We start from the raw sequence: 11,928 nt of genomic DNA on the forward strand, positions 1-11,928 counted from the left end.
GAATGAGTCCCTTGTTGTCGTCACAGTAATTATTGAGCGTTCAGTTTTGAATTGAGTTATAGCTCATTTTTGTGAAAAGCCCCAATGGCAATGTGTCATCCTCCAGAGCACCCTGTGGGAAAAGCCTGAGAAGAGTCCTAACAGGCGGCGGTGCAGAAGTGTTTATGTGTTCATTGTGTGCTGCTACCACATGCCCTCAGTGCCAGACAACCAGCGGAGTAAGAGCTGGAGCTCCGGGGGATCAATGCATCATTGATCAGGTGCCTGGGCCTGGTATTGATCCAGCCCCGTGCAGCCAGTTTGTATCTTCACTCAGCCAGATAGAGGTGCCGACACAATTAAGTGAGAATCTCTGCTTTGAGAGAGCGAGCATCACACATGCACACACGCATGCACTAGTGTTCGATAGAAGCCAAAATCTGCTCATCTCAATCACATCTCCCTGCTCAAGTTAACCAAGAAGCTATCGCTGCCCTTCCTCCTGCCAACCTTTCTTAACCAAGGAGCTGGAGAATTGATTCCACAGTAGGAGTATGAGCAACTGCTAGCACTGACCCGAGAGCTGGATGTGTGCCCAGTTGGGATGTCAAGAATGTAGCCTGCAGTGCTGTTGACAACACATGGCTCGTCTGTTTCTGACTGTGCGTTTGTTCATTCTGGGAGTCTTCTCTAAGTTAATCAGCCTGTTGTTCAGGAGTGTGTCAGCTGCCTGGTCAGAGGACTTCTGCCCTCGGGGGTTCGCACAATCTCATTTCCAAACCGAACGGGTCAGGAGAGCGCCACGCACAGGCTCAGATAAGAACTGCTTTACATTCACAGCACGTCTCGGAACAATGGACTGAAATGATAAATGGCTTTGCACGGCAGAGCAAATTCATCAGAGACTGCCCACTTTTTTGTGGTGAACTAGCAATGCCCATAATGTGGAGAGGCTGATAATGTTCACCAAGCCTATATATGTACTGTGAAAACTCATTAAGCTAAGCCTGCCCGAGGGTAGCGTATTTGTATGTTTCCACCTGAGCATCTATCTAACATTAGGACCTCTGCTGCAAGCCTAGCAGTTTCTCCAACTTCCCAACCCGGCTGAGTTTCTACGCTCTGCTCTCTGTGTGAGCTACACCCACACACACTGTATGCTGGGTTGCCTTTGAGCTACTTTCATACACTTTCTCTCTGTGGTTGTTCCCTGTTGTCTGCAAGCTGTATGCCCTCTAAAGCAGCATACAGTGCTATAGCTGCTTAGCATTCAGTGCACTTCAAAGCTCCTCAGTGTGACAGCACAGCCCCGGGCTCATTCTCTCCTAATTGGAGGTTCATTAAGGGACATGGTGCGCCTCAGGGGAGCCCTGCTCACTGCCAGAGGAGCCTGTCTTTATTCGGATTTTGGGGTGTTTACTTGCTGTGGCTGATTTAGGAAGTCATGGAGAAATATGAAAATGGGTTTTTAATTGAGATAAAGGGTGATGTGGCATGTGTGTGGTCCCTTAGTGTCATTATCAGAGGGTATTAGCACACTCCAGAGAGAGCTTAAGAGTGGCATTGGGTAGATGGAGAAACACACCTGCTCCAGCTGCCTCAGGGAGCCAGAGGACAAAATGTGTCGTCCCCAGGGTTCAACTACAGGTGATCATTTAGAGGGTCAATGGCATTTAAAAGGGTCAAGCTCCAACCCTCATAATCTCAACGGGGTTTCAATATTAATGATTATTTGTTATGCAGGCTCATGCTCAAGATGAAGTGGACTGGCTGGTTATTGGGGGGATGGAGGGTGACGACAGTTTGGTGAGGAAACAGACACAGCGTCCTTGTCACACTGATCCATTTGTCCGGGGCGGTGGCCAGTGGAGCGGGGGAATATGGACTCACTTCATTAATCGTGCTGAAAGTGTCAACTTCAAGGAGAACCACCCAAGGGTGTAACTATTTATACATGGCACACTCTCAATGCAGGACAATGTCTTCCTTATCTTTTAATTACAATGAGTTGACATGACCAACATGGTTGATTTTGTAGATGTCAACCAAATAGACCTCCGGTTTTCTGAGTTAACCATGAAAACAGGCCTGTAGCAGTGTCTCAGAATTCCTCATCCTCATTCTGAAGAAGAATTTAGGTCAGATGGGTTTGCCCTCATTACAGAGCTCTGGCTTCTGTCGGTACTGTGAAGTTGATTTAGAATCAGTTCTCGTTAATCCACTATCAAACCCAACCATACCAAGCTGCACGGCCCAAACTGGCTGTGCATCAGTCTTTGCCAAGAGTAAACAATGGGATCTTAGCGCCGTGTGGCATTTCATGATGTCAGTAACGGGAGATGCTGCAGACGTACAGTTGGCATTTACTAGATAGCTCAGGGCAAAGACTGCCACTCACATTGTCAGATTTAGGACAAACATACAGTATTCCCAGCCAACAAACACATTGTCTGCATCTATAGCAGAGCAGCCTTCCTGACTGCTGTGTGTCATGTTTGTTCATAATGGCGTTTTGTTTTTTTTGTTTTTTGTGTATACAAACACAGTTCCACACAGCTCCTTATCTTGACACACTGCGAGCTTAGCAAAGCAGTACACCTGAGGAAGATCTGCCTTTAATCACGCAGTAATTTGTTGATGTTGTTGCAAAGCTGCAACTCTCGGGGTGTGAACCACGCTTCCCTTGTCTAAATAATGTACTCTGCAGAATATTCAGAGAGACTTAGTGGTCTGATCTCTACGGCTAGGCTGTGATCGATGAGGACCTGCGATCCCATGAGAGTCATGGGAAAGACCAGTTTGTTTACTCTGCACTTTCTCCGAGGTCCCTGTGGCAGTTTGATTTATATCATGCTGGTCTGCACCATAGGCTCGCTATTTACAGCCCGCCTCGGCTCATATAGTCCACTTCATGCTTAAGCATCCAATGCATTTTAATGCAGAAAATAAAATTGGCTCCAGATCTGACAGTTGGTTTGACCCAGAGACGGATGCAGAGAGCAAAAGGGTGAAGCTGGAAGAGAAATCAGACATTTTGTTTGGAGAATGAGATGTGAGCTGAGCCCTGAGAGTTTTTCCAGCAGACCCCTGCCTCCCCCGTCTGCCTCCTCGTTCCACTCTTCATCCCCTGCTCCAATAAATACAGTTTGCACTCCTCATAGGGGCCCAGGACTAACAGTGGAGAGCAGGAGGGATGAGAGAGGCCTTTCTGATGCTTTTTTTCTGTGAGACTGTAATGTATGCAAATCTCAATTAAGACCTCCTGTGCCCTCATTAGGCCTTTCAGTGGGGCTTAGGAAAGGGAAGGGTTAATTAAAACCCATCTCGGGCAATGAGGCTGTTGGTTGCTCTCAGAATACCACGAGGAGGGTGATCAATACCTAAGCATATCATTATGATTTAGAAGAGCTGTTTAACCATAGCTCTAAATCAATTTCCTTGGGTCTGGGGAGGGAAGGAGAGGAAAATAATAAGCCCTCAGGCTGGTGAGAGGAGGAAATGTTCTCATTCTGTGTTCGCCCGCTCCCACAGCAGACAAAGACTGCCGTCACATCTTTAGTATTGTTCAATTTTATTGTCACGGAACTTACACAACTCGACAGCGCGACAAAAAAACTTTCTCCGGAGCTCTCAGCACATTGAAATTAGAAGCAGAGGGAAAGGGAAACCAGTGTGAGAGACAATAAAGGAAAAATAGACCTGAAGAAGACATGGGTTATGACTTATTCGCACAATTGCCACACTTCTGTGTGGAATAATTGAAGCAACCAGTTGAGCAGCTCTTGTTAAAGACAGTGGTTTGGGGAGATTATGGTTTATTTCACCCGAAAACGGGAATTTTCCCGCTCGAAGGGCTGAAAGGGTCGAGGCTGGATCACATTTGAGTGACAGCAGAGCCCCCTTCAAAGATGGATAGGACTCAAAGCTGGCGTTGATCATAACCCGAGCTTCACCGCTGCTTCAGAGAGAGATCACCCAGAGGAGTCGTTTGACAGCACATCAGGTGCTGGAAGACTGCCTGGAGATTATGAGATTACACCTGACGTACGTGCTGCAAAGTCTGGACAAAAGGAATGAAAAGAAGGCATTTCGGCTTTTTTTGTTTTCAATTAGAGGCGTCATTGTGTAGCTGCCTAGTTGTGTAAACCTATTTACAGTTCCTCAGAGAAATCGCTCTTTAATCCGTTTGTTACCCAGACTCAATCCTGGATATCACTATGGGAGAGCAAATTAATAATCACAGCTACAAAGCAGAGTGCCGGTTCATTTCTGCCAAATAATTAATTTTCGTCTTTGACTGAGACAGCAATTATAGCCACCCCACAGACTGTGTCCATTTCAGTTTTTGCAGAATATGTAGCGATGATTCCTTAGACAGTCCTGTCTTCCCTGAGGCAAAGTCCTGTTCATTTGCAGCACGGTAGGTTAAGCTAATGCTTCAATGAAGGCTTTGTGGTGCATCCGATATACATTATATAGGCATACAGGGTCATGGACACTGAGACTCCTATGTTGTCTCCTAATATTGGAGAGGCGTTCTTCATTAACCAGGAGTGCTTCTAGGATGGACCCTCATCAGGCAAAGTGTGTCCATGTCAGATAGAGGGCCGGCTGATGGGACCACCGGGCTTTTGCCTCTCATTACATTAAGAAGACGCAGAAGCTCCACAGTGAAGGCCATACCTTGTTTGTTAATGCACATGGGGCCCCAGTCAGGACTCATATCCTTAAAATGCTCTGAGATAGACAGCCCCTGGAGTCACACTGAACCCAGGGAACCCATCTGTCCATGGACAGGAAGTGCTGATAGGGAGTCAGGCCATCTGACTGCGAAAGGGCGTTTTAAAATTACCTAAGTTGTCACTGAGTGTGGTGAGATGAGTTGTGTCAGGTTGGGTTGACATTGTGGAGCCTGAACTTGTAGTTACTTAGGGATTGCTGAGGAACTATGGCTTGTACAGCGCGCCTGAGGGGATCATACAAGGATTTTCAGTTGAAATTGAACCAAATGAACTGACAGGCCGGTGTGCGTGTGTTTTATGTTTGAGTGGCAGAACTCATTAAAAATTTGAGCTGGTTTTTGCAGACTATTATTTACCTGGCAGTTTTGTGGAAATGCGCATCCAAAGTGCAGGAGAATGGGAATACTGTGAGCATTTGGCAGGATTCATTAAGTGGCACGTTTTATGTTGTGTTTTGTGTTGTTTTCTCTCAGGGGCAGGGAGAGGCTTCAGCACGAGGGACAACCATGGAGGGGGACTGTCTCAGCTGTATCAAGTACCTCATGTTTGTCTTCAATTTCCTCATCTTCGTAAGTATTTTTCATTTCTATCTCAAAGACACTTAATCTGGCTATCTCAGAAGTTAGTGTCAATCTCATGATTTAAGATGGGCTTCTGGCTGCCCCTGCCCGACTCACTAATGGAGCCACATTTGCATTTCATTAGACGGAGGCAATCTTGATTCTATCAAATTCTCTTTTGATTAGATTTTAGTGTGCTGACACACATCTGAGGCACACTGTGCCAGGAAGACTTTGTGACTGGCACCTGAGTTTATCAGTCTTGATCAGACAATCAAGAGTAATCCTGTTAGTCTGAGCCTGTAAAGGGGGGGGGGGGGGGTCAGAGTAAGAAGGTTTGTCTCTTTTGCTGCTTTATTAAGCGCAACCAAACCGTTTAGAGACTCCACTCAGACGTGGCTGTTCAAGGCTGGGGCAATAATGCAAGCAGCAGAGCAAAGAATGAATTTGGCTGCTAGCATCACTCAGTAATAACTACTGTTTTCCGCTGCCATCTCTTTGCTTCTTTCCATGACCATTTCACACTCAGGTAGCACAACAGCATTTTTCAATCCCACTGAGCTTTCAAAATGGCTTCCTCCGCTCCTCATCCCACAACCCCTGCCTCCGAGATGAAGTGGCGTTCATTTGCAGAAGCACAGGTGTCTCTCTATGACAGGAGGAAGGGGGTTGGTAGAAGTATAAGGCTCAGATCTCTTCCCCCGCACTCCCTCAGTACCTTCTTTTCTTAATCACATGAGTCACCCCACGGTGGCTGCAGATTGGGCTTTAGTGAAAGAGGATGGAGGCTGCAGTGCTGTGCAATTCTGCAGGAGGTTGGGGGTTAGTTGAAGCAGGGAAGATATCTCCACCCACCCCCCACAAAGGCATTATGGCTCTGTAGATATCCAGCCTTTTATCTGCCCTCAACTCTCACCCCAACCTCTCAGAGATTTGCATTACCAGCATGTTTTCCTGGAAAAAAGCTCACATTTATTTTCCATTATATGACATCTTGTTGAATGTTTCGTGTGCCACTGGGAATGCAGAGCTATCCTCTGAGTTCCCATTAATTTTTAAAATGCAGCCAATTTCTGTTTTGTCTAACTCCGGTCTTCCTTTCTCTGCATCAGCTGGGAGGCTCTTTCCTCCTGGGAGTGGGCGTGTGGGTGCTGGTGGACCCCACAGGGTTCAGAGAAATTGTAGCAGCCAACCCGCTGCTATTCACTGGTGTCTACATCATCCTGGGCATGGGAGGCATGCTCTTCCTTCTGGGCTTCCTGGGCTGCTGTGGAGCCATCCGCGAAAACAAGTGTCTGCTCCTCTTTGTGAGTCATTGGACAAATTTAAAATGTGGTACTGTTGCTAATCTTGTTTGTGTGCATGTGTGTTGATTATTTTATCTGTCAGTTTTTGGACTGTCGTGCTTTAAGCAGAAAGCCAAAAGAGCAAAATGCCCTTCGATTTGCCTTCGTGCCTCGAGCTTCATGCATAGTTAATGCTGAGTGAAACGGGCACATCCAGAGTGTGATTTTTAGTGACTGACGTGCACTTTTTCTGACACTCGTCCACTTTGTCCTCCTCTCTCTCACATTCTTTGCCTTTTTTCTTTTGTCTTGTTGCAGTTCTTCATGCTCATCCTCCTCATCTTCTTAGCTGAGCTGGCTGCTGCCATCCTGGCTTTCATATTCCGGGAGCATGTAAGTTGCAGCAGTATTCACCTCACCTTTGATCACCAGTGTCCAGTCGGGCTGGGTGTCAAATTTCTAAACCAAAATGTGGTCATAGGACTGAGGATCAAAGTAGCTGACATTTATTGCCCGCTCAGATTCATACTTTTCTTTACTTATTCTTTCAATAGATAGTTTTATATACCATTCATCATCCTTCTTGTATGATTGTTTGTGCCTAAAGGTGCAATATATAAAATATGGCCCAATTTTTTGTTAATTGTTATGAAGTAACAGTTCTTACATTATGTCAAAGACCAGTAATATCTACCAAAGTAAGCATGCTAACATGCTAGCCCATCCTGTCTCATAATACCACTTAGTAGCCCCACAAAATGTCAAGAAAGGAACTAATCTTACACCTATTTTCCTTATTAAACAGAAAAATACAACCGTACACCTTCCGAATTCAAGTGTCTCTCTTTTACCAGGCTAAGCTTAATTGTGAGGTTAACTCATCATAAAACACATTTCATTCAGACTCGACAGAAACCAAGTTAAACTCGCCAAAACTGTCTTGTCTCTGCCAGTTCACATCCCTCCTGTCCCGGCGTGCTGTGTCATTCGGTCCTCGTCTGGTCATGTTCACTGGGAGGCTGCTGGGCCCAGTTCCGCTAGCCACAGTAAAAACCAACAATCCCCTGGGGCTTTCACTAGCTGCATGGCTAACTGAGCTAACTAGCAGCTAGTAGCTAAAGCCAAAGAAAGCTAATGCAAGTTAAAGGTTGCTTTGGTGATATAATGCACCCTATATGTTTGAAATGACCATCGACAGGTGGCCAGTTCTTACACATTGTAAGTTAAACCACATTAAAAGAGTAAACCGCCATTTTAGCGTTGCGCTCCTCATGTCTGACTCACGATGAACAGTGAAAAAAGGATAAACATCGACACAAAATCAAATTCCATGCGTTCTACTTCCTTTTCAAAACCTGGTGGCTACATTACCCACAATGCAACTTGACTGCTGAGAGTCGGTCAGAGATTTAGGTGTCCTATGCTAGTAGCAGATAATGTAGCCAGATAGCCTCAAGATGCTAGCCTCAAGCAGAGATGATGAGTGGGCTACAGAAGTCTGGTAAGATCACTTCACTTTAGCTGAGTGTCAACAGATTTTTTTCATTTTCAAACTTCTTCCTCAACTGACTGACTTGTTTCAGTTTGCGTCACTCAGCGACATTTATCAGATTTCCTGAAGCTCCGTCTGGGGCCACAAAAAGCTTTATACGTTTTTCACATATGCAAAAGTTCTCCACAGACCTAAACAGACTTTGATGTGTTCAATTGGTGCAGTTCCCCATGAAAAAGGTACCCAGCCCTTGTGTCCAGTGATCTGTTCTATTGTGAAAGAAACAGGTATTACCCTGCGGTGACACTAACCAATGCGCTCGCTTTTTTTTTTTTTTTTTTTTTTTAGCTGACCAGAGAGTACTTCACCAAGGAGCTGAAGAGACATTATCAGGGCTACAACAACACTGACGTCTTCACCTCCACATGGAATGCCATCATGACTACAGTAAGGCCACAGCACAGATGGCAAAGAGCTTACTTAGTGTAGCTTTTACCAGCTCACTGCTTCCACCAACTGTCTGTGGAAACAGGAAGGTTTGCAGCCTGGCATCAGGGGCTATATTTTATAGATAAAATTCAAGACATTTAGGTCAATATTCATGCTGGATTGATGCATACACACACACACACACACTACAGGCCACTGCACAAATAGGCACTCAGCAATAAGGACTTCTTCTCCTATTCTCCCCTCTCTTCCCATCAGTTTGACTGCTGTGGGGTGAACAGCCCAGAGGATTTTAAGGACAGCCTGTTCAGGCTGATCAACCAAAATCATATGGTGCCAGAAGCCTGCTGCCAGCGTGCCAGTCAGACCGGGGAGATGGCCTATATCAGCCAGGAGCAGTGCTTATCAGGCAATATGATGTTCCGCAATAACAAGGTAACTTCTGACATCCTCTCTCTCCCTCTCTCTTTCTCCCTTCTTCCAAACCACCTCTAGGCTTAATTAGAGTAGGAGACAGTTGAGGGGTGACAACCAGAGGCTCGCTGACTCCTCCATGGCTGATTAGTGCCTTTCCATGTTTTGGGTGCCATGGGAGGCCATCTTACTATGTGCTGTAGTGTGGAATGTATGCATCTGAATGTGTGTGTGTGTGTGTGTGTGTGTGTGTGTGTGTGTGTGTGTGTGTGTGTGTGTGCGCGTACACATACAATGTTAAATTGGAATTTTTCTGCAGCATAATTGTGTGGAAAAATGGAGAATAATGAGTATATGAATATGTGAAAATGAGGTGTGCTTCACAGTTCCACACATGCACACCCACATCCCTTTTTCCATGTGTGTAAAGAAAGCCTCAGAGTGAAATGTAATTACAGTGAAAGCTGATAGGAGGAGGTTTTTGCTGCACTCTCCACCTGTTGTTTTTCAAACCACTAGAACAATGCGAGGTGTCCACATTGTGTGTCTCTTTCTGTTCATTCACACAAAGAAGCCTCATTAAAAGGCAGTGAGGCTGGAGGCCCTGCTTCCCCCTCATTCAACCAAGCCTTTGTTCAAAGCTTCACTCGATTAAAGCTGTGATGTTCCTTTAATTGTATCTGTAATTCTGCAAGTTTATAGCCTATTGATTCTCTGCCGTGCATCTCATTTTTGTCTTTCCACAGGGCTGTTACTCTGCAGTAGTTGACTATTTTGAACTGTACATCTATGTCGCCGGAGCGCTGGCCATTGTGGTGCTGACCATTGAGGTATGAACGGTTTTCATTTTGGTGAAATCATCACATATGCACCATTTTGTCTGTAGCCTCTCCAGTGATGTGAATATTTATTTCAGAAATGGGGAATTCTGCCTTAAGCTGAGAATAATTGCCAGAATATGTGTAGTGTTATTTGAAAGCTCCTGTATGACAAGATCTCCATCTAGTGGTGATCCAGTGGTGAGACTTGGTGCTGCAGGAATGTGGATTTGACTGCGCTGTCTGGTTGCAGTTGTTTACAGCTGGTTATATGCATGTCTCTTTAGTGAGTTCACTTTTTCAAAAGTTCACATTTTCTTCATGCAGTTCTCTTTATAGACACGCAACTCAGCTTATCAGTTAAGTTTATATCCATAATGCACTGATGCAACCAAAACACATCACACACATCCCAGGATAAGCTCCTGCACTCTAACACCGAAACCTAAAAAATAACCTAACAATATTATCACAATTGTCTTTGAAGGAGCTTTTATTTAACTTTTATAATTGTGCATAATTTAAGATTTTATTCAGAATATACTGAACAGCACCTCTTTACTGCATGCATTGTGTGACAGGTGACAGAAACTAATAAGAATGCAGGATGCTTCAGTATGCTGTCTTTTCCAGAAACAAAGTAATACCAGTAATGCATTAAAAAACAATGTACAATATGTACTCACTCTGTATACATGCATATAATAACTACAGATGTAGATAGAAAGAAGTGCCTGTCTTCTGCATTTAGCCTCCAGTTGTCATCTATGTCATGCCCTTCTTGCCCTCTTTCCTCCAGGAATAAAGTGAGGCATTCAATGGTTTTTTTAATTTGTGTGTTCGACGTACCATAATGCAGCAAATTCCAATATAATTCTCAGGAATTTATTTTTGAAATAGCATGTAAACATGTCTAAAATGGACTGTGTGACTTTGAGTGAGAAAACAATTCATGAAATCTGAAAAATTTGGTCATGAAATTCATTTTGTGTGAAGGCGATGAGATTTCCAGTTTAATCCAGACTGAATGCTGTTGTGCAAAGAGTTTAGCAAGTAAGTCAAATATACTGCTGTTTCTGTGAACTAATAATGTCTTTTTTCTTCCTTTCCTCAGCTCTTTGCCATGGTCTTTGCAATGTGTCTCTTCCGGGGAATCCAGTAGAGCTGCTCCATGTTTGAACTTCTTTTTTAAAAAAGGGAATTCAGGAGAAAAGAACAAAATGGACACTTGTAAATTTGTTGATCTCTTTTTCTATTGGCTAATTGGTAGAAAAACAAACTCTCAAACTCTCGTACTTCACAGCTGGACTTTTGAGGTACTGGGTGACAAAAAAAAATAAAAAAACACCACATACACCCATACACACGTAAACCGTAGGGAAAGTGGGAGATCAGAGACAAAACTGATGTAAAAAAGATTTGTGTGTAAAGTGGAAACAGTAGTTTTTGGACCAGGTCTAGCACAGACCGGGTGTAAAGTGGACCAGGCATGAGGACCAGGTGAAGCCTGAGCAGAAGGCACTGCACTGACTTTTGGATGAAGAATATTTATATTAAGTAAAGTTGGCTTAACTGTAAAAAAAAAAAAATGTGTTTCATGTACACTTTGGCTGTTTCCCTTTTTTCCTTTCATACTGTATACTGTAACACACTCCCTCCCTCCATATGCCTTTTTTACAGCCACTCTTCTTTAATGCTGTATTATATAAGCTCTGTGTGCGTGTGCGTGTGTGTGCGTGTGTGCGTGCGTATGTGTGTACATACTTGATGCTTTTTTTGAATGTGTAGGAGCTTGTTTGTGAGCATGTGAGCTCGTGGCTCTTCATGACCCCTTCCAAGCTTGAAAGCCAACCTTCTTCTTCTGTTTGTATGGTGGTGTTTATTGCAGTAGTGGTTCTATGTGGTTTTAGGTGGTGAAATGTATGTGTATGCATTTGTATTAGATTCTTGAAAAGTCAGTGACATAAATGGCATTCTAAATGACTGTCCCTGTGGTTTTTCTTTATTTTGATTTGTTTTTTCTTGCACAAATTCACAAATTCAGATAATTTTTTAAAATGGAGTTAACCCTGTGTGTAATGCTTTGCAAATAATCCTTATAAGCATCCAGAGGCAGGGCCACAGGGACCCTGTCCTGTCACTCATCACTTGACTGACTCACTCAATGTGACTATGTGATATGTGATA

The 11,928-nt window shown here is 44.1% G+C and overlaps 1 protein-coding gene across 1 annotated transcript in view; it reads left to right on the forward strand.

Annotated features, from left to right (window-relative positions):
• tspan18b (tetraspanin 18b) overlaps positions 1–11,725 on the forward strand; it is a 32,860-nt gene extending 21,135 nt beyond the window's left edge. The window contains exons 3-9 of the mRNA XM_070972039.1: positions 5,195–5,290; positions 6,394–6,588; positions 6,886–6,960; positions 8,408–8,506; positions 8,768–8,944; positions 9,670–9,753; positions 10,856–11,725. Coding sequence (XP_070828140.1) covers positions 5,195–5,290; positions 6,394–6,588; positions 6,886–6,960; positions 8,408–8,506; positions 8,768–8,944; positions 9,670–9,753; positions 10,856–10,903 — 774 coding nt within the window. The 3' untranslated portion in view covers positions 10,904–11,725. The remainder of the gene's footprint in view (positions 1–5,194; positions 5,291–6,393; positions 6,589–6,885; positions 6,961–8,407; positions 8,507–8,767; positions 8,945–9,669; positions 9,754–10,855) is intronic.
• The last annotated feature ends 203 nt before the right edge of the window (positions 11,726–11,928 follow it).

The sequence above is a fragment of the Chaetodon trifascialis genome, chromosome 10 (genome assembly GCF_039877785.1).
Source record: "Chaetodon trifascialis isolate fChaTrf1 chromosome 10, fChaTrf1.hap1, whole genome shotgun sequence".
NCBI classification, from domain to species: domain Eukaryota; kingdom Metazoa; phylum Chordata; class Actinopteri; order Chaetodontiformes; family Chaetodontidae; genus Chaetodon; species Chaetodon trifascialis.